General features: G+C 46.6%; 3 protein-coding genes across 10 annotated transcripts in view; 1 reads left to right on the forward strand and 2 right to left on the reverse strand.

Annotated features, from left to right (window-relative positions):
• The window catches only part of LOC135917044 (uncharacterized), a 153,722-nt gene that overhangs the window by 55,485 nt on the left and 77,418 nt on the right, over positions 1-20,819 (forward strand). The window lies entirely within an intron of this gene.
• Positions 1-20,819, reverse strand: part of LOC135917043 (G/T mismatch-specific thymine DNA glycosylase-like) — a 436,020-nt gene that overhangs the window by 54,987 nt on the left and 360,214 nt on the right. The window contains exon 13 of one of the 5 annotated variants that reach the window (XR_011515000.1): positions 2,231-2,575. The exons of the other annotated variants lie outside the window; for them this stretch is intronic. The gene's annotated coding sequence lies outside the window, so the exon portion shown is untranslated. The remainder of the gene's footprint in view (positions 1-2,230; positions 2,576-20,819) is intronic. 5 annotated transcript variants of the gene reach the window in all.
• Positions 1,155-12,222, reverse strand: LOC139061399 (uncharacterized). Its single transcript, XM_070541394.1, has 4 exons — positions 12,131-12,222; positions 10,205-10,316; positions 2,231-2,575; positions 1,155-2,116 (listed from the first exon to the last, which is right to left on the reverse strand). The coding sequence occupies exons 1-4, from the start codon at positions 12,220-12,222 to the stop codon at positions 1,295-1,297; spliced, it is 1,371 nt and encodes a 456-aa protein (XP_070397495.1). The 3' UTR covers positions 1,155-1,294.

A 20,819-nucleotide genomic window follows, 5' to 3' on the forward strand; every position in this document is an offset into this window, starting at 1 on the left:
TCAGAACACCTGAGCTAGATACGACGATGTCTTCAATAGGAGGGTATGAGTCACAGCTAAAAGGTGGAAGTGAAGAGTTATCCTGTGTGAACACGGAATGAAAATACGTATTAAAAGCGGAAGCAATCGCGAGTGAATCTGAAACTGCCACGTCCTGAACAACTAAACTGTTAGTTGTGCTGTTACTTGGCTTTATCGATTTCCAGAACATACGAGGGTTTGTTTTCATAAATTTTGGCAAAGTAACAGCATAGTAGAAATCCTTGGCAGATGTTAGTTTCTGGCGCAGTTCCTTCTTGGCATCATTGAACTCAGTAATTTTGTCAGGATTACCATTTCTTTTAGATTTGCGCAATCGCGAAACACGACGAGATAAATGCAGTAGTCCTCTTGTCATCCACGGTGAATTTATATTTTTCTTTTTTGTTTTCAGGGGAACAAATTGGTTAATACAGGTTTCAACAATATTCTCAAAAAACCGTACGGCAACATTGATATCATTGTTCAAAGATAATTCATGAAAGTTTTCAAACGACTCGCTAAGTGTGTCGGTAATTGCAGCATCATCGGCGCGGCTAAAATCACGAAAAGTGCAGTACTCAATCCGCGGTTTGGGAACAATACAGCAAACCGAGAACAGTACGGCTTTGTGGTCAGAAATCCCGTCAGTAACGCAGCACTGGAAGGCACCCTCGAAAAGACTTGAGCCAAGAAAAACTAAATCTAGGACAGCCGTTTCCCTGGTGTTCTCGTGGACAATCTGTCTAAGACCGAGTGATAGGGAAAGGCGCAGTAATTTTCTTGAGAGTGACACGTCGCCGCTGGTAATGGTGAGAGAGGGCCAGTGAATGCCTGGTGCATTAAAATCTCCCATAAGTATTATATTTGATGATTTCAAATTATGCAGAATGTTGCTAAGAAAAGTGAACTGATCACCACAAGAGCCAGGAGGCCGGTAAAACACTCCAATCAGCGCGGATGATCTTTCCAAATGAATCTTGCACAAAAGCAATTCAATTTCACATGGGGTTTCAAGGACTGAAAACTTCAGGTGGGACTGTATATAGAGGGCGACACCGCCACCTCTACCATTTGGTCTGTCAGCTCTTACCAATGTGTATTCACTTAACGCAACTTCGGAGTCGAATATGCCGTCATGTAGCCATGTTTCCGTAATGCCTATAATATGGGGGGAATGAGCAGTTACTAGACAGATGAAGTCGGAAAATTTATTGACAAGGCTTCTTGCGTTAATATTTAATACACGGAGGTCATTGGTTTTGCGACGAAGGAGTCAAGGCGGAGAGGCAGGTGCAACGCTATTTAGTGCTGTATTACGATGTACTTTCTCTAATGTATTAGAAGCGCTGTTCCAGTTATAGCGAACTTTATCAATAAATATATGGTCAAACCGTATGCGGACCGTGCACCCGTTGTTCCTAAAACTCTCAGACGCTTCCCAAAGTTTCTTGCAGGTATTCCGGACACGTAGTGAAAAATATTCCGAAATACGGTAATCGGTTTCCTTTAGCCTGTGACCACTTTTTAATACAGAAACTTTCTCCCGATAGTCCAGAAGTTTCATAATCACGGGTCGCGGACGGTCACGTGAACGCCTTCCAAGACGATGGCATCTTTCTATTTGAGGACAGCTCATATTAAGTTTATCCTCAAACCATTTCGCAATGTCTGAGGACAGGCGTTCATTACCTTCATCGGAGGATTCTGGCAGACCATGTAAGATTAAATTGTTCCTTCGAGCACGGTTTTCTAATTCATCATTTTTAGTTGAAAGGTTGTGAATTTCGTTTGTTAGACGTGCGAGTTCACTGTTAAGGCTGTCGCTTGGGACGGCAGGCTTATGTGACGAGGACTCCAGAGCGGCCAGACGCGATTCGATAGTCTCAAAACGTGTATTAACAGATTGTTGAAAGTTCTTAATTTCGGCGATATCCTCAGCTAATCTTTTCTGCCCGTGCAAAAGCTCAGCGAGCATTTCAGACACCGATGGTTGATCGTCAAAACCTTGCGAAAGGCTCGGATTTTTTTGGGAGCGAGGACCAGGATTGCTTTCAATGTCACCACTCTGTAACAATCTACTAATACAAACAGCGAGCTGCGAGTACAAAGAAATATAAGCAAAGCATCTGCGAGAGTGGTGTGGGCAAGGGAGCAGCAGTAAGAATCGGTCATCAGAGCGAATGCAGCGGGCATTCTGAAAGTAACATACCTGCGTAAGAAATAGGCAGCGGGTAAGCATGATGCTCGTACTGCTGCCACCTTGCCCACTGAAGAAGGAAGGATCCGGCTGGGAATATATAGGCATGATCGTTGACGTCATGGGACTGGGCTTGATTGTGAGTGGACGGTTCAGTGTGCCAGCTATGCCAGGGCTCCGGGCACATGTGGTGGCGGTCAGATCAAGAGAGTCATCCGGAAGGGAGATAGGACAGTTCGTACAGCTGCCAGCGGAATCACCCAGGGATCTTGATGATGGCGGCGAGTGCACGAGAGCTGTGACGTCAGGAGAGATGACCGCAGCACATTCGAAGTGGCAACAAGCGAGGAAAGCGATCTGCGTAAGAAATAGGCAGCGGGTAAGCATGATGCTCGTACTGCTGCCACCTTGCCCACTCCTACGGTATACGCTGAAGTAGCAAGCATGTGAGAGAGTGCGCAGCTAGCTGTAAAGGCTGCTCTAGGAAAACTGCTGGCACTTGTCTCTAACCACAGCTGCTATCTGAAATGCTCCTAGTTTATATGACCGATGAGCAAGTGGCAAAGTGCAGTAATGCCATCTGGGTGAGTTCAGATAAAAACAGCTACAAAAGGGGATGCCAAATACTTTAAAGTAGAGCTCTTAGGCGGCTGTTCCTGGATTGAGCGTCGCCATACCTCGGTGTAACTGCGCTCGTGCCACGGCTCGCACGTTTGTCGTCTTCTTCTACAGCTGGCTCCGATGCCGCTCATCATGCCAGTGTTCCCATACTGCCCCTCGCTCTTGTGCCACTGCTCGCACGTTGTCGTCCTTTTCTACAGCTGGCTCCGATGCTGCTTGTCATGCCAGTGTTCGGATACTGTCCCTTGCACTCATGCCAGTGCTCCCGCGTTTCTTGTCTTCTTCTACAGCTGGCTCCAATGCCGCTCGTCATGCCAATGTTCCCATACTGTCCTCGCACTCATGCCACTGCTCACGCATTTGTCGTCCTCTTCTACAGCTGGCTCCAATGCCGCTCGTCATGCCAGTGTTCCCATACTGTCCCTTGCACTCATGCCACTGCTCGCACATTTGTCGTCCTCTTCTACAGCTGGCTCCAATGCCGCTCGTCATGCCAGTGTTCCCATACTGTCCCTTGCACTCATGCCACTGCTCGCACATTTGTCGTCCTCTTCTACAGCTGGCTCCAATGCCGCTCGTCATGCCAGTGTTCCGATACTGTTCCTCGCACTCATGCCACTGCTCCCACGTTTGTTGTCTTCTTCTGCACTTGGCTCTGATGCCGCTCGTCATGCCAATGTTCCCATACTGTCCCTTGCACTCGTGCCACTGCTCGCACATTTGTCATCCTCTTCTACAGCTGGCTCCAATGCCGCTTGTCATGCCAGTGTTCCGATACTGTTCCTCGCACTCATGCCACTGCTCCCACGTTTGTTGTCTTCTTCTGCACTTGGCTCTGATGCCACTCGTCATGCCAATGTTCCCATACTGTCCCTTGCACTCGTGCCACTGCTCGCACATTTGTCATCCTCTTCTACAGCTGGCTCAAATACTGCTCGTCATGCCAGTGTTCCGATACTGTCGCTCGCACTCATGCCACTGCTCCCACGTTTGTTGTCTTCTTCTGCACTTGGCTCTAATGCCGCTCGTCATGCCAATGTTTCCATACTGTCCCTTGCACTCGTGCCACTGCTCGCACATTTGTCATCCTCTTCTACAGCTGGCTCCAATGCCGCTCGTCATGCCAATGATCCCGTACTGTCCCTCGTACTCATGCCACTGCTCGCACATTTGTCATCCTCTTCTACAGCTGGCTCCAATGCCGCTCGTCATGCCAATGTTCCCATACTGTCCCTCGCACTCGTGCCACTGCTCGCACATTTGTCGTCCTCTTTTACAGCTAGCTCCAATGCCACTCGTCATGCCAGTGTTCCGATACTGTCGCTCGCACTCATGCCACTGCTCCCACGTTTGATTTCTTCTACAGCTGGCTCCGATGCCGCTCATCATGTCAGTGTTCCCATACTGCCCCTCGCACTCATGGCACTGCTCCCACATTTGTTGTCTTCTACAGCTGGCTCCGATGCCGCTCGTCATGCCAGTGTTTCGATACTGTCCTTCGCACTCATGTCACTGCTCACACGTTTGTTGTCTTCTTCTACAGCTGGCTCCGATGCCGCTCATCATGCCAGTGTTCCCATACTGCCCCTCGCTCTAGTGCCACTGCTCGCACGTTTGTCGTCCTCTTCTACAGCTGGCTCCGATGCCGCTCGTCATGCCAGTGTTCCCATACTGCCCAGCTTGCCGTGTTAATTCGAATATCAATCAATCAATCAACCAACCAATCAGTCAGTCAGTCAGTCAATCAATCAATCAATCAATCAATCAATCAATCAATCAATCATTTATTTCAGTATCAAAGATATGAAGTTTTCACTGAAAACAAAAAATAGCCGGGACCCCCTTAGTCTCCTTTCTGAACACACCTGGCCATGGCACACGGCGAGTGGGCATGGTCACCTGTCTGCCAAAATGACTGCCAAAACGGGAGTGGAGGCACAGCTTTCCACACTTGCCGCTTGCTGGGCACTACAGTAGGATACAACTTAATAAAATACAGCAGTTGGCAACAAAGGCACACAGACCGCCCGGGGCTGTGTTACTCCACCAACCAGTCACAGAAGCAAACAAAATTGTCATTGTGCGACCTTTTCAAATTGGCGTCGTACTTAATAGCTCCAGAGCGTCTGCTGTTCTTGAAGTCTTCATCGCTGTAAGCGATCAGGTGTGCAAAAGACATGGACAAAGTGTATGGAGTATGAGCATTTCACTCTTCAAAAGTCTGCAGGACAGTTCATTTTACTGCAGAGTTCGTTTTACTCATGAGACTTCACTGCCAACTGAAGTGAGACTTGACAATACATATTGTCAAGTTCGCGCTTGATTTTGTTTCTCGTCTTGTCATGTCCTCGCGCGGTTCACCCAAAAGTTAATATGCACCAATAATCCCAGCTAGAACCCTTCTTGACTATAAATAGTTGCACCGAAGGAAGACAATATTTTCTACATCCTTGCAGTTCCCTACTTTCCACCCTAAAGCCAGGTCTCTTCATATTGATTGTGTGTGTTGTATCAGCCATGTGGAAATCTTTTTTTAGCGAGGCGTGCTATTGCTCGAGGATTCAACCTGAATTCAATTGTACCCATGCGTTCATCGCATCGTAAAATTCGTAGTGTTAAAGTCAATGTACATTTTATTGTAATTTTTCATGGTTGGGCAGGACCGCTCAAGAACTGCTGTTGGCTTGCCGGCGTGCTTTGCGAACTGGCCACTGGCATTGCGGGTGTCCTTTTGAGATAGCGCAATTGTCAAGCATTATCCAAAGGCACGTAATTTTCAGCTTGGTTTCATGATTTCTGGGTGTTCTGCAACGGTGAGCACTGTCGTTGCAGGCTTACTCGGCTGCTGAGCCTGAGGATGAGTTTAATCCCAGCTGCAGTCGCTGTGTTTCAGTAGAGGCAAAATGCAAGGCACCTGCATACTGTGTGACGTCAATGCATGTCAGAGAACTGCAGGTGGTAGTAATTATTCCAGAGCCCTCCACTGAGCCGTCCCTCATTACCAACGTGTCGCTTTCGCCACTTATCCAATGTCACTAAGAAGTCATGAGCTGTGTTTGACGATTTGAGGGCACTGTGCAATTATTTTATGCCTAAATTGTCTTTGTACTGCCTTGAGCAAAACCATCCTAATACTTGTGTGATCATTTTAATTGTGCAGGTCAAATGTGTGATGCACTCTTGTAGTACAGAGCAAGCAAGTGGTGTCAGTAACCATGAACATTAAATGGTGGAGAATTCATTTCAAATGTCTTAGGCGCATGTCTGATTCATGCACTAGCCAAACATTGCCTGATATTAAGCTCACACATGATGTTACTGCAACTGGCAATGCAGCTGAGAAGCTGTGCATTACATATCTCATAGCCCATGTACAGCTTCCGGAGATTAAACACCACACAGCATGCCATACATAATAGTATGCACAGACATTCAGGCATCCTTGAAGGCACCCTTGATTAGCAAATGCCATGAACAGAGTACTGCAAACATAATTTTTGTGCTGTTGCACATTAAAAAATCGAGCTGCATGTGATAAGACATTTGCAAAGTTCGTATGCCTAAGGTAGGTGCTTGGTTGAGCTGCATTGGGCACTCGGATGGTGTAAGCAGCCAATATTTAATTCATCAGCCACTGTACCATAAGCAATTTATGCAGAGTACCATTACACTATAGAAGTCCACGAGACACTATTGCTGGGTCAACTTTTCACTCTTGTTCGTGCTAACTTAGTGTTGTGGCAAGGCATCTTTGAGACACACACTAGTAGATGGACCTTGTCTTTATTTTTCCATTCAAACAATATGTAGTGCTGAGCTCAAGTGAAGAGACCCAAGACTCAGTGGCTTCAGCATGACAAAAGAGCATGCATTAGACTAGGAGAACACATACCTATGAACAGATGTACAGTGCTCACGGAATGAAACGCGTCAATTTAGGGCTAAGTAATGCGCATACTTTCGTTTCAACCAGCTGAAGTTCGTGTCACATCGACGTAATTCTGGCGCGTACGCTTACATCGGGGTCCTCGTCACCTTTGGTGACCAAATTCCTAGCGACATGACATGGTGCTCTCGCGTACTTTTCACATAAGTTGGGTTCTACTAAATGCTCCGTGTCCCATTTCATTCCGTGAGCACTGTACATACATACATACATACATACATACATACATACATACATACATACATACATACATACATACATACATACATACATACATACATACATACATACATACATAGCATCGACAGTAAAAGCTTTTCATCTCTCTCTCTCTGTCAGGTGTTAACTTGATCATTCATCGTTGGTGCCCACTGGGTGGGTTCATGAGGATATACAGAACATGCCTGAGAACTATGGTTGAGTATCGCTCAAGGGGCAGACTGCGGAGAGGCGATTGTGGATGCACTGATCCATACAAAATGCAAGTTCATGTTGAAACAACACGTGAAGTTAGAGTACTTCTTGTCTTGCAATGGAAGGCGAAATCCTAACTGAGCATAATCGACTTGCTGCCCACTGTCAATGTCCACTGTTCAGAGAGGAGGAAACACAAGTGTAAAAAATATGTAATTTCTCACTATACTTTAATCCACTGTAATGGGGATGGAACACATTGGAGACTGGTCCTATGATGACTGCACTTACTTTGCGCTTGAGCCAAGAAAATACATTTGTTGACGTTGACCCACTTCTACCTATTGACTATATTGACTAAATACTGACTTCAGTCTTTCATCCACTGGCTGGAGACCAATGCCAAACAAGCACTGCTTTTTGCTGTCCTGCTGAATCATGAAATTATAATTACTATCAATTATGATGGTACAATTATAATAAAACCCTAACTGTACACTGTAAGCTTTGCAAAATAATTAGGCAACCTTGTAGCAAGACAAAACATCCTGAGCAGTGTCATGTCACACACTGGCAAAACCAGCATTCATTATATGATACTGAAAAGCACTTGAGCAACAGGTCCCTTAGCACTTTTGTATCTGGACAAACAGCTGACCCACTGGGCCCCCTCAGGGACTCTGTAACTGGGCGTGCCTAGCGGCAACAGTTGCCACTTGTCCAGGACAACTGAGACCACATAGCTAGCTACTGAAAACTATACCCACAGCAAAATATTCACAAGCAGCTGCGCGAGGACAGAAGCTATTGAAGGAAGTCTGCATAAGCATTGTATGCCATGCATGAATGGAAAAGTTCACTTACATGCGTTTTTGAAAAAAGCACATACATAATACATCATGTAAGACACTTCAAATTCATTTGGAGTGTTTTGTTTCCCGAAATACAGGTCTTAAAGGTAGTCCTCAACTACTACATGCATGGAAAAGAGCACTATACCTTTGACAAATAGCACTCATATTGACACAAAGATGTGGGGCTCCCGCACCGCAGGACGGCGCGCACATAGGTTGGCGCCATGAAAGATGAAGTGCGTGAGCTGCATGTTCTTCTCCTGGCCCGCCATTAAACGGAGGCATCTATTTTGTAAGACTCCGTCCTCAATCTACGTTACAATATAGCCAAAACCTTGGTTGTGCTTTATGAAACGCTTGAAAACAGTGCGGCTTTGCAAAAGGAGAAAACCGTTACAAAAGTGTGTGACTAATTGCTCACACCTTACCACTGACTGGTTCACAACAGAACCACCTGATGATGTTGAGTACTATGGTGCAAAAGCACCTTTGGCCAGAGACCCCATTCCACACATTACTTTTATTTACACAAGGAGGGGTTAAAGACCTGCTTTCCAAGCATTTCAGCCCAGAGAAGCTGAGCACCAGGCCAGGGGAAAGCTTGTACCCATCGCATCACCAATGACTACCTGGTGGCACTGGGGATAGAACCCTACACCTCCCGCATACGAGGCAGATGCTTAAACTACTATTCCAGAGGTGTGGTAACAAAACAACCTGCTAAACACTTTGTAATGTTCTGAGCAAAGGCATGTTTTGTACATTTCAGAGACAAGTAACTTGAGTACGAGTAATGTACCCTTTCAAATACTTTTACATGTAAAACGGACCTGGATAGATCAAAAAGTTCATTTACATGCATTAGTGAAAAAAAAAAGCCTAGAGACAATACATCTCATATGGCAGTTCACATTCATTTGCAATGCTTTCTTACAGAACACAGTATTTAACAGTAGTGTTCAACTACTGGTGTACATGTAAGAAAGCAATTCACATTTGACAAATACTCAAGTTATGACCTCCCCACTTATTGGCCCACAGCAGAAACTACTGAGCACTTTATAGTTTTTTTGAGTAAAAACATGTTTGGGACATTTCAGTGACAAGTAACACAAGTACGAGTAATGTACCCTTTCACGCCTTTAGATTATACACTACAGTTTCTGAAAAAAGAAACATTTTTTGGCCGTTTTTATATCATGCCATACACTTTATAAAAAAGATAATTCTTTACAATTACATTCTAGAGCACTTTTCTTGTTCAAGAAGACATGGACATTCATAAAGCACTTTTGAAAACTGGAGGAAGAAACGATTTTTGACGCAGTCCTTCTACCAGTTTTACGGGCAATGGTTCCATCTTCTGGATATGACTGACGTTAAGTTGACGTCCTCAGCAAGAACATTGCGAGTGCCTCAGTGAGGAGCTCTCTGGTTGCAGAGATTATTGCAGTAGCCTAGTTTCACTAAGTAATACAGAACATCGCATATCATTATGCAAAAAAGAGGTGAGGTGTGCAGACAGGACACAAGAGTAGAGAAGTGGACAACACAAATGCCGACTATCAACTGAAGGGAGCACTGAGGCGAAAAAAGGAAAGAAGACACAAAACTCATCTGCGCAAGCTCAGGAATGGTATCACCACGTGTCAGTCGGGTACAGCCCAAGGCGGGAAGAATTGTCACCGACTCGCAAAAGGCGTATAACAACTACAGAAAGGGGTGGGTGTCTCTTGCGGCACTAGATATTCTCAAAAGTAAATGCGACGTACCTGAAAGGAAAGTTGAGTTAATATGGACACCAGCTCACTCTGGGCTGGAGGGCAACGAACTTGCTCACCAGTTCGCCCGAGAGATGGAACATCGGGTAGAGGAAGGTGAGCCACAGTCCATAATTAGTTATAGAGACATTACCAATCATTATAAGACGGAGAGGTGCCGTTACCTCGATCCTCACAAATCGCTTAGCAGAGAACAGCAAGTGATCTACAGGCAGATACAGGCAGGATCCTTCCCGTACCCTTACCTTCAAAACAAGAGGTACCCGGAAAGGTACGAGGAGCATTGTAACTTCTGCAAAACTCAGTTGGGCTCGCTCCAGCACGCCATTGAAGTATGCGATTTCATCAAGGCAATCCGCCCACCTCTCACCTGCCCCACAACCCTACCCCATCCCTCATCCACCCTTACCGAGCGATGGGAGACCTTGCTACTAGCACTGCCCTGGAAGAGCAGCTCGTCCTGATCTCCAGGGGTCAGGCAGCTAGGGAAGCATATGGATCCCGTGAAGAGGGAACCACTTCCATCGATGGCATCTAAGAAGATGTCGAGCTCGGCTCAATAAAGTTGTTTCTCTCTCTCTCTCCTTTCAGTTGATAGTCGGCGTTCGTGTTGTCCACTTCTCTACTCTTGTGTACTGTCTGCACGCCTCACCTCTTTTTTGCATAATGAATCCTTACCAACTAGCTCAACTTTCTGTCGTTCTAGTCGCACATCACTCAAGAGAGGCACATTGTGCGCGCCAACAGTTGCATCACTCACAGCACTGAAGAGTGGCTGAAGAGGCACCACTGATGGCGCAGTGTGCATCTACAGAAGCGAATGTGGGCGACACTTTCTGGACAACATTGTGAAGCGAATTTGTGCGTTCAGGAGTCTCCAACATGGTTCGTGATGCATAAGTAGGCTCAGGAGGTGGATCAGCAGAGGCCTCATGGCCGTGCTTCATATTGCCTTGCAGGTGGAGGAGGGGATGAACAAGGACCTTGTGTATGCTAAGATGCTTGTTAAAGGGACACTAAAGGAAAATACTAAGTCGACGGGAACTGTTAAGATACCATTCCAGAAACCTTGCAACGTTTGTTTCGCACCAAGAAGATAGTTTGTTTACGAGGAAATTGTATCTGAAGGGTCCAAATACCTTTTTCGAAATTCAAACCTCCCGCCACTCAACCGGGGGAGTGGTGACATTGCATATGCCATCACTACCCTTTGCTGCCAAGGGCGAGTAAAATGGCACCCGACAGACGGCGGTAACGAGTCAAGACAGAGTGGTAGAGTCGTCGCTGCAGCTGCTTTTTGGTCAAGTGGCGTAGACCGTTCGGGCATCCCACGACATTGCACGGAAGTTGAATCCTCTGCTACTGCGGTTTGTGCGAGTTTTGCAAGCCAGCAAAACCAGTGCAGCACTGCGTGATAACAAAACTACTGAAATGCAAAAATGTGGGCAGTGCAGAGACGAGCAAAAACGAAACCTTTCAACCGCTCGCGTCGTTGTCAAGGGTAATTTCAATGAGTTCTTTCTTCTAAAAATGAAATGGAACTGTAAAGTAGCATTTTATTACGTCTTATACTACAATACAAGGATGTCTTTTGCAATGAGTGATTGAGCACTAGTGCCAGAATTTAACTGAGGAGTTCTTTTGTCATTGGGCAAGTACCTGAATATCCCAGGGGAGTCTGCAATCATGTCCTGCATTTACCTCAATTTCTCAAATTAAGGCTCTGGTCGCAATAATATTGATGCCTTAGAGATGCTCGAGCAGTAATCTATCACTTTATCTTGACTTAATATTTTCCTTTAGTGTCCCTTTAAGCTTGCCAGCATGTGTTGACACTAGCAGGTGTAGTGTCTCAATCAAGGCAAGCTAAAGGAAGTATGGGGTACGATTCCCAACATTGGCGGGCAACCACCATTGGTAAAATGGGTGCAAGATATCCCCTGGCCTGGTGCTTGGTTTCTCTGGAGTTAAATTCTTAGAAAATGAGTTCTTCAGCCTCCCCCCCCCCCTCCTTGTGCAAAGAAAAAGGGCCACAATGGGCTTTACCTCACAAGGAGCATTTCAGTCACTTGAGGATGGTGGCACATAAGAGAGTTCTAGGCAGCAAAAACTGTCAGCCATGACTGGATGCACCATTTGACCGCAGTGGACTGTACCCTGATCTGTGTTGATTCAATGCGAGCTATGGGTATGTTTGTGGAGCACTGCTTCAATTCACTAAATATATGTGATTGGCTCCATCTTGTCACTAAACTCATGTATTTCCCAGAAGTGTGTTTCAACACTCTTCACATACTGCACAGGCTTGGCCCATTTCTCTGGCATGACTTTCTCCTGTGCAGCAAGGAGAAGGTTGTGCACATCCTTGCTCTTAAATGTGGAGGTCATTGCTGCCATACCATTCTTAATTTGTGCTCAAATGAGTTCTATGGGTTTCCACTGTGATATGGAGGGAACCTGAGGACAACAAAGCCAGCACTTTCAGCAGCTGCATCAACCTAGTACTTGATAAATTTAGTCTGGACGGTGGCCACAGTGTCGAGCAGCTGCTTCTTGGTCATGGCGGCATGGCACGAGATCACCTTCGAGGCCACCCAGTCTTGGATCTCTGCCTTCTGCCATGACAATGACGCTTCATAGTGGCAGCCTATCGAAGACCAAGCTGAACCACATCTCAAAATGGTTGCCGTCCATTTTTTTATGGTAGTCACCTGTTTTCTTTCACAGGAACACATCCAGGCTTCAACAACAGAAAGCTGAGCTAGTTGGCAAAGATTCATAATGCAAAACAGGGGTAACGTGTGCAGACATGAACACAAGAGAAGTGGACGCCTTACCCTTTTTTTTTTACATCCAGGCATGCATCAACAAATTCGTCCGCACTACCAGCATGAGTCACGATCAGCCGCTGTGCTTTTCCCAATGGGTACTTGAGCCCCATTCTAAAGCCGCACGTGTACGAGTCGCGTGATGACTTGACTGTCTTAACAGCCCAGACCTTACTCACTGTGGCCAGCAGCGACAGGCACGTACGCAGGATTTTTTTTCGGGGTGGGGGGAACCCAACCCAAGGTAACTTTTCTATGCAAATGAGGGGGAAGGTACTTTACTAGTATACATGTGAATAATGCCCACCATCTGCCATAAAGACGCTTAAAGCTGCAAAGAGAATAGAAATAACCTGTATCTCACTGGTACACCTGGGAGACACACATCTTCTTTACTTGGCAAATAAAGAACCACATCAAATGGATTCGTGCATGAAACATGCACAGGAAAATCCTTGCCAAGAACAAGTTAACAAGCGAAAGTGCAAAATAAAGATTTCTATAGTAGCGTTTTTTTTTTTTTTTTCAATTAGCTCTGGAAGAATGATAGAGAAATGTATATTTGTGGGACAATCACAGTTCTTCTGGATCCCTCGTTTACTGCTCTACCAAGTAGCAAAACTGACTCGAGTTGTTATTTGGGAAGTTGCATAACGATGCGTGGTCACCAGTTCCGTACAACCATGTAGAGCGCAGGATGCTGTGGTTCTAGACGTACTGCGGCTACTGCAGAAGGTTAGAACCCCCCCCCCCCCCCCCATTAGCACAGCAGGGAAGTGGCTACGCCAGGCGGCTCGATTGATACTGTAGAAGCGTCATTCAAACCACACAGAATTATTCCCCACTTGCAGCGGCGTTTTCTCTGCTTCGTTTTCAATAAAAGGATGTTGATCCCTAAATATTATCACCAACAATTTTCGCTTTTCCTCCCTGTTTGGCTGTTGCCTTGGCTTTCTCCCTTAGTAGATCGCTTAATTTCTCATCTCCTTGCGACTCTTGTTTCCAGTTGCCAATTTTGCACAAAGAGTGCTGCACAATAAGGAAAAAACTAGACGAGGTAACGGGTGACAGTCACTGCTTATGGGTTGAATGGTTATTGCTGGGTTTGATGATGGACGCTATTTTGCAATATTTTATTTTCCACCTTATCTAACCCACATCATGCATATATGGTTCCGACGATCTGCCAGCATCCCGGCGAGCCGTCACTCGAGGAAATAATGAAGCAAAAGGAAAAGTTAAACGTAACTGGCGTTTTCTCCAGCCATAACTCGTTTCACGAGCATACAGACCAGCCGACTATGAACCGAATCCCTTTCCTGGCCCCTGGATCAGTCTAAACAAAGGTTGAACTAATGAAGCAACAGAGATGCGCGAGATTATTGAATACATGGTGACATAAATATTGTGTTGGGCATTATATATTAAATAAAATATCATAATTAAAACTATAAACTACGCCCTGCCTGCTGCAATAGATGTTGACCAATAATTCATCTTGAGTTAATCGCGGAGGGCACGGAATCGATGAGAAAACTGGCCTCCACACGCCAGGAGATACCGATAACTACCACCATCCGAAAGGAGTGAAAAATTGACAACCATTCCACTCTGTGAAGATGGAATTGCAGTGAAAGCTGACGACAGTCAAAGCTCTCAAACGAAAAGCAGCAATGTGTTTGACCTCTGCTGCGGGTCGGCCTGAAGATACCGCAACGCCAGGCCGAACTGCGGCAAAGGTGAAGCACGCATTAAGCACTCCCCATATGTGGGGCAATCCCAAGATAGTGCAACACTGCAACACCTGGCCGACCCCCGGGGGAGGCGAAGCAGGCGTTAACTCCCCATACATGGGTCGATCCCGAAGATATTGCAATACTGGGCCCACCCGCGGCAGAGCTGATGCAGGCATTAAGAACACCCAATACGTACACCGTTCTCGAAAATTCCGAAGCGCGTGTTGTAGGTTCCCGAGTCCACAGGGGTATGTGGCATTGATCTTGGACCCTTTTTGCAATATCACGAGGATCGGCCCACATGATGATTTTTTCTGTCAACGGAGGCCGAAAAATACTACTGAAGTTAGTCATACACTGCTTTCGCTGTAAAAGGCAGCAAAATGTTCACCACTGAGTAGAATGATTTGTCGACACTTTAGGAATGTGTGGGAAGAGTGATGCCTTGGGCGGATAGCCGGGGTGTGTTATGCCGCTTAATTTCGGGGGGCTGGGGGGGCTGACCCCCCCCCCCCTGGGTGACCTGAGCAGTGACCCACATTTGGTCAAGATAGAATATCTTATGCCCTTCTTCCCTGTACCGAGCAATCTCATAAAGTTACTTGTGCTCTTGCCGCAAAAAGTCCTTGCGCTCGATGAGCAAGGAGTTCGTTCCATGTTTCTCGCTCTTGAAGCCAATGTCCAGGAGGAGGTGACAGATGGTCCACGGCTGAAGGGTCGGTAGATCTTCCATGTTCGCGGATGCTAATTTCACAGTGATCTTCTGTACTGTTCGGATCACATTGCGGCGGAAAAAGCCATGAATGTAATTTCTTAGTGCAGTCTGTGTGAAGATGCCGTAAGTATGTAGGCACCTCTTACAGCCATCACCCCATCTGTTGTTTTGCTGCTGTTACCATTATGAAATCGGGAACGGCAGATGCATAATCATGCTCAGGTAGAAACGCTTCCACAAAAGAGATGTCCGTGTTGGAAACTGGAGTATGTCTAAGTCCTGATTCGTGTCGTGTAGACAGATTTTTTTGTATTACAGTGAACAAGGTACAATAATTAGTGGTGTAATGGAGTGTATTGAACAGTTCAGATGGTAGTGTCTGTTCGTAACCGAGAAGGCAGGTGACGCAGAGCAGGAACAGCTGGTTGCCCGAACGGCTCACACTCGTGCTGAGCACTGGTGATTCGGCTGGCCCACTGGTTGCACTGCAGGCATAGAACAGACGATCTGGCTGGCCTTGTCCTTGTGCTCTTCTTCTTCACTACAATTACCCCCGGTGCGAAGCGTAGCCATCCTGGCGACTTACGATGTGAAGATGAGCGGATCAGAATTGCTTCAGATGGTGAACGTGAACAACATCCTGTCCACAGCGGCGCTTGTCGGATGTCAGTGTAAGCGGCTCTATGACACAGTTAACCGGAGAGGTGCGTTCGACAGTGCGGTATGGTCCATCATACTGCGAGAGAAGTTTTGTCGAAAGTCCAGGCATGGTAGAAGGCACGGACAACAAGACAAGTGTGCCAAGAGCGAAGTTCGGATTCGCAGTGTCGCCATCACGATTGGCTTTTTGTCGTTGTTGGTCGGCGGAGGTGAACTTTCGAGCTAATTGACACCATTCCTCGGCGTATCGGGCGACAGCTGAAATGGGAGCACACTCTGACGTGTCTGGTGTATAAGGCAAAAGCATATCAATGGTATGCGAAAGATCGCGACCGTTGAGAAGAAAGTATGGAGAAAATCCTGTAGTACATTGTGCAGCCGTATTGCATGTGTACGTGACAAATGGGAGAATGATGTCCCTGTTTGTATGCTCCAATGAAATGTACATGGCGAGCATATCACCAAGGGTGCGACTGAAACGCTCCGTAAACCCATTAGTTTGAGGATGGTACGCCGTGGTAGTCCGGTGAACTATGCAGCATTGAGCAAGCAGAGCTTTAACCACCTGCGACAAAAACACACAGCCTCTATCACTCAGCAGCTCCCGAGGGCCATGACGAAGAATGAAAGGATGGAGCAGAAAGGATGCAATGTCACTGGCGGTCCCTGCAGGTAAAGCAGCGGTTTCAGCATAGCATGTACGGTGATCAACTGCGACAATAATTCATCGTTTGCCAGAAAGTGTTAGCGGCAGCGGCCCATACTAGTCAATTTCCACACGGTCGAAGGCACAAGCAGGGGACGGGAGCGGCTGTAACAATCCGTGGCCCGGATGAGACGGAGCTTTGCGGCATTGGCATTGCGGGCACGAGCGGACAAACTTTTGGACAAAAGTAAACAGCGGAGGCGTAGAGGTAGAACACCTGCCTCACGTGCAAGAGGTCCGTGGATCGAATCCCGGTGCCGGCAATTTTCCACCGGATTAAAAAAAAAGAAACATAAAACATTGCATAAACAGGCCTGGAGTGTGGCCTGATCCCGGTGACCAGAACTGGTAACGCACTCCCTCACCAGAGCAGGATTGGCCACCCTGGTGCAGTTCTTGGCCACAACCTCCTATATGAACACAACAATCAAACCCCGGCCCTCAGTCCCCAGCAGCTGCGAATCAACTGACCACGGCGGCGGTCAGACCTGCGACGCAGCAGAGGGTGCTAAGAATCCCTGGCTCCGGACAGGCCGCCATTGGAATATGAACCTGGCAATGTTTAACGCTAGAACATTATCTAGTGAGACGAGTCTAGCAGTGCTATTGGAGGAATTAGAGGGCAGTAAATGGGATATAATAGGGCTCAGTGAAGTTAGGAGGCCAAAAGAAGCATATACAGTGCTAAAAAGCGGGCACGTCCTGTGCTACTGGGGCTTAGCGGAGAGAAGAGAACTAGGAGTCGGATTCCTCATTAATTAGAATATAGCTGGTAACATACAGGAATTCTATAGCATTAACGAGAGGGTGGCAGGTCTTGTCGTGAAACTTAATAAGCGGTACAAAATGAAGGTTGTACAGGTCTATGCCCCTACATCCAGTCATGATGACTAGGAAGTCGAAAGCTTCTATGAAGACGTGGAATCAGCAGTAGGTAGAGTGAAAACTAAATACACCATACTAATGGGCGACTTCAATGCCAAGATAGGCAAGACGCAGGCTGGAGACAAGGCAGTGGGGGAATATGGCATAGGCACTAGGAATAGCAGGGGAGAGTTATTAGTAGAGTTTGCGGAACAGAATAATATGCGAATAATGAATACCTTCTTCCACAAGAGGGACAGCCGAAAGTGGATGTGGAGGAGCCCGAACGGCGAGACTAGAAATGAAATAGACTTCATACTCTGCGCTAACCCTGGCATCATACAAGATGTGGATGCGCTCGGCAAGGTGCACTGCAGTGACCATAGGATGGTAAGAACTCGAATTAGCCTAGACCTGAGGAGGGAACGGAAGAAACTGGTACATAAGAAGCGGATGAATGCGTTAGCGGTAAGAGGGAAAATAGAGGAATTCCAGATCAAGCTACAGAACAGGTATTCCGCTTTAACTCAGGAAGAAGACCTTGGTGTTGAAGCAATGAACGACAATCTTGTGGGTATCATTAAGGAGTGTGCAGTGGAAGTCGGTGGTAACTACATTAGGCAGGATACCAGTAAACTATCGCAGGAGACGAAAGATCTGATCAAGAAACACCAATGGATGAAAGCCTCCAACCCTAGAGCTAGAATAGAACTGGCGGAACTTTCGAAGTTAATCAACAAGCTTAACACAGCTGACATAAGGAAGTATAATATGGATAGAATTGAACATGCTCTCAGTAATGGGGGAAGCCTAAAAACAGTGAAGAAGAAACTAGGAATTGGCAAGAATCAGATGTATGCGTTAAGAGACAAAGCCAGCAATATCATTAATAATATGGATGAGATAGTTGAAGTGGCTGAGGCTGATTTATACAGTACCAGTGGCACCCACGATGATAATGGAAGAGAAACTAGTCTAGAGGAATTCGAAATCCCACAGGTAACGCCAGAAGAAGTAATGAAAGCCTTGGGAGATATGCAAAGGGGGAAGGCAGCTGGGGAGGATCAAGTAACAGCAGATTTGTTGAAGGATGGTGGGCAGATTGTTCTAGAGAAACTGGCCACCCTGTATACGCAATGCCTCATGACCTCGAGCGTACCGGAATCTTGGAAGAACGCTAACATAATCCTAATCCATAAGAAAGGGGACGCCAAAGACTTGAAAAATTATAGACCGATCAGCTTACTGTCCGTTGCCTACAAACTATTTACTAAGGTAATCGCAAATAGAATCAGGAGCACCTTAGACTTCTGTCAAGCAAAGGACCAGGCAGGATTCCGTAAAGGCTACTCAACCATAGACCATATTCACACTATCAATAAGGTGATGGAGAAATGTGCGGAATATAACCAACCCTTATATATAGCTTTCATTGATTAAGAGAAAGCATTTTATTCTGTCGAAACCTCAGCGGTCATGGAGGCATTGCGGAATCAGGGTGTAGACGAGCCGTATGTAAAAATGCTGGAAGATATCTATAGCGGCTCCACAGCCACCGTAGTCCTCCATAAAGAAAGCAACAAAATCCCAATAAAGAAAGGCGTCAAGCAGGGAGATACGATCTCTCCAATGCTATTCACAGCATGTTTACAGGAGGTATTCAGAGACCTGGATTGGGAAGAATTGGGGATAAAAGTTAATGGAGAATACCTTAGTAACTTGCGATTCGCTGATGATATTGCCTTGCTTAGTAACTCAGGAGACCAATTGTCAGGAGTCAGCAGACCATGCTCACTGACCAGGAGAGGCAAAGCAGAAGAGTGGGTCTAACAATGAATCTGCAGAAAACTCAAGTAATGTTTAACAGTCTCAGAAGAGAACAGCAATTTACAATAGGTAGCGAGGCACTGGAAGTGGTAAGGGAATACATCTACTTAGGGCAGGTAGTGACAGCGGATCCGGATCATGAGACGGAAATTCTCAGAAGGATAAGAATGGGCTGGGTTCCATTTGGCAGGCATTCTCAGATCATGAACAGCAGGTTGCCATTATCCCTCAAGAGAAAAGTGTATAATAGCTGTGTCTTACCAGTACTCACCTCCGAGGCAGAAACCTGGAGGCTTACGAAAAGGGTTCTACTCAAATTGAAAACGACGCAACGAGCTATGGAAAGAAGAATGATAGGTGTAACGTTAAGGGATAAGAAAAGATCAGATTGAGCAGTTAATGACATCTTAGTTGAAATCAAATAAAAAGAAATGGGCATGGGCTGGACATGTAATGAGGAGGGAAGATAACCTATGGTCATTAAGGGTTACGGACTGGATTCCAAGGGAAGGGGAGCATAGCAGGGGGCGGCAGAGAGTTAGGTGGGCAGATGAGATTAAAAAGTTTGCAGGGACGGCATGGCCACAATTAGTAGATGACCGGGGTTGTTGGAGAAGTATGGGAGAGGCCTTTGCCCTGCAGTGGGCGTAACCAGGCTGATGATGAAACATTCCTCGCCAACGCCTGCGTATGCACATTGTGGGTCAGTATGGAAAGGCGCGCACATGTCGGAACGCAAAGTCCTAGGGATAACCAGGAGCCACTTGCAACCATAAGGCTGGTAGCTGCGTCGATACAAGAGGTTATCCCGGACAGCAAAATGAGCAGCCTGGCAACGCAGGGAGCGGGAGATGGGAGATGCAGGCAAGCCAGAAAGGAGACCCAAAAGAGAGGCCACCCAAGGATATTTGCGCTGTTCTAATGCGAAGGTGTCGATGTCGACCGAGGAGACTGCCTGAATGGTGAAGAGGGAGGCCGTGTCGGCTGGCAGCGGAGAGTGGGACAGAGTGTTAGCGTCAGTGTGCTTGCGACCTGAGCGGTAGATGACGTGTATGTCGTATTCTTGAATGCGCAGAGCCCAACAGGCAAGGCGTCCAGACGGGTCTTTTAAAGAGGATAATCAACAAAGGGCGTGATGGTCAGTAACCACATGGAAAGGCCTGCCGTATAAATAAGGGCAAAACTTTCCCAGTGCCTAAACGATGGCCAGGCATTTTTTTTCTGTGACGCTGTAATTGCGTTCCGCTTTGGTTAGTGCACAACTGGCGTAAGCAACGACATACTCGGAGTAGCCAGGCTTGCGCTGCGCAAGGACAACGCCAAGGCCAATACCACTGGCATCAGTATGCACTTCAGCTGAGGCGGTGGGGTCGTAGTGTCGCAGTATAGGCAGAGACGTCGGGAGACGGCGTAAGGTCACAAACGAGGTGTCGCATGCAGGAGACCAGGAGGATAGGTCGTTGGCGCCACTTAAGAGTTGTGTCAGAGGTGATATAACCGAGGCAAAATTGCGAACAAAGCGTCTGAATTAAGAACAGAGGCCGATGAAGGCGCAGATTTCTTTGAGCTTCTTAGGTTTAGGAAACTCTGCCACAGCGCGAAGTTTTGATGGGTCGGCAACTCCTGTCTTGTGATACAACGTGACCTAG

Source organism: Dermacentor albipictus, chromosome 6 (assembly GCF_038994185.2).
Source record: "Dermacentor albipictus isolate Rhodes 1998 colony chromosome 6, USDA_Dalb.pri_finalv2, whole genome shotgun sequence".
NCBI classification, from domain to species: domain Eukaryota; kingdom Metazoa; phylum Arthropoda; class Arachnida; order Ixodida; family Ixodidae; genus Dermacentor; species Dermacentor albipictus.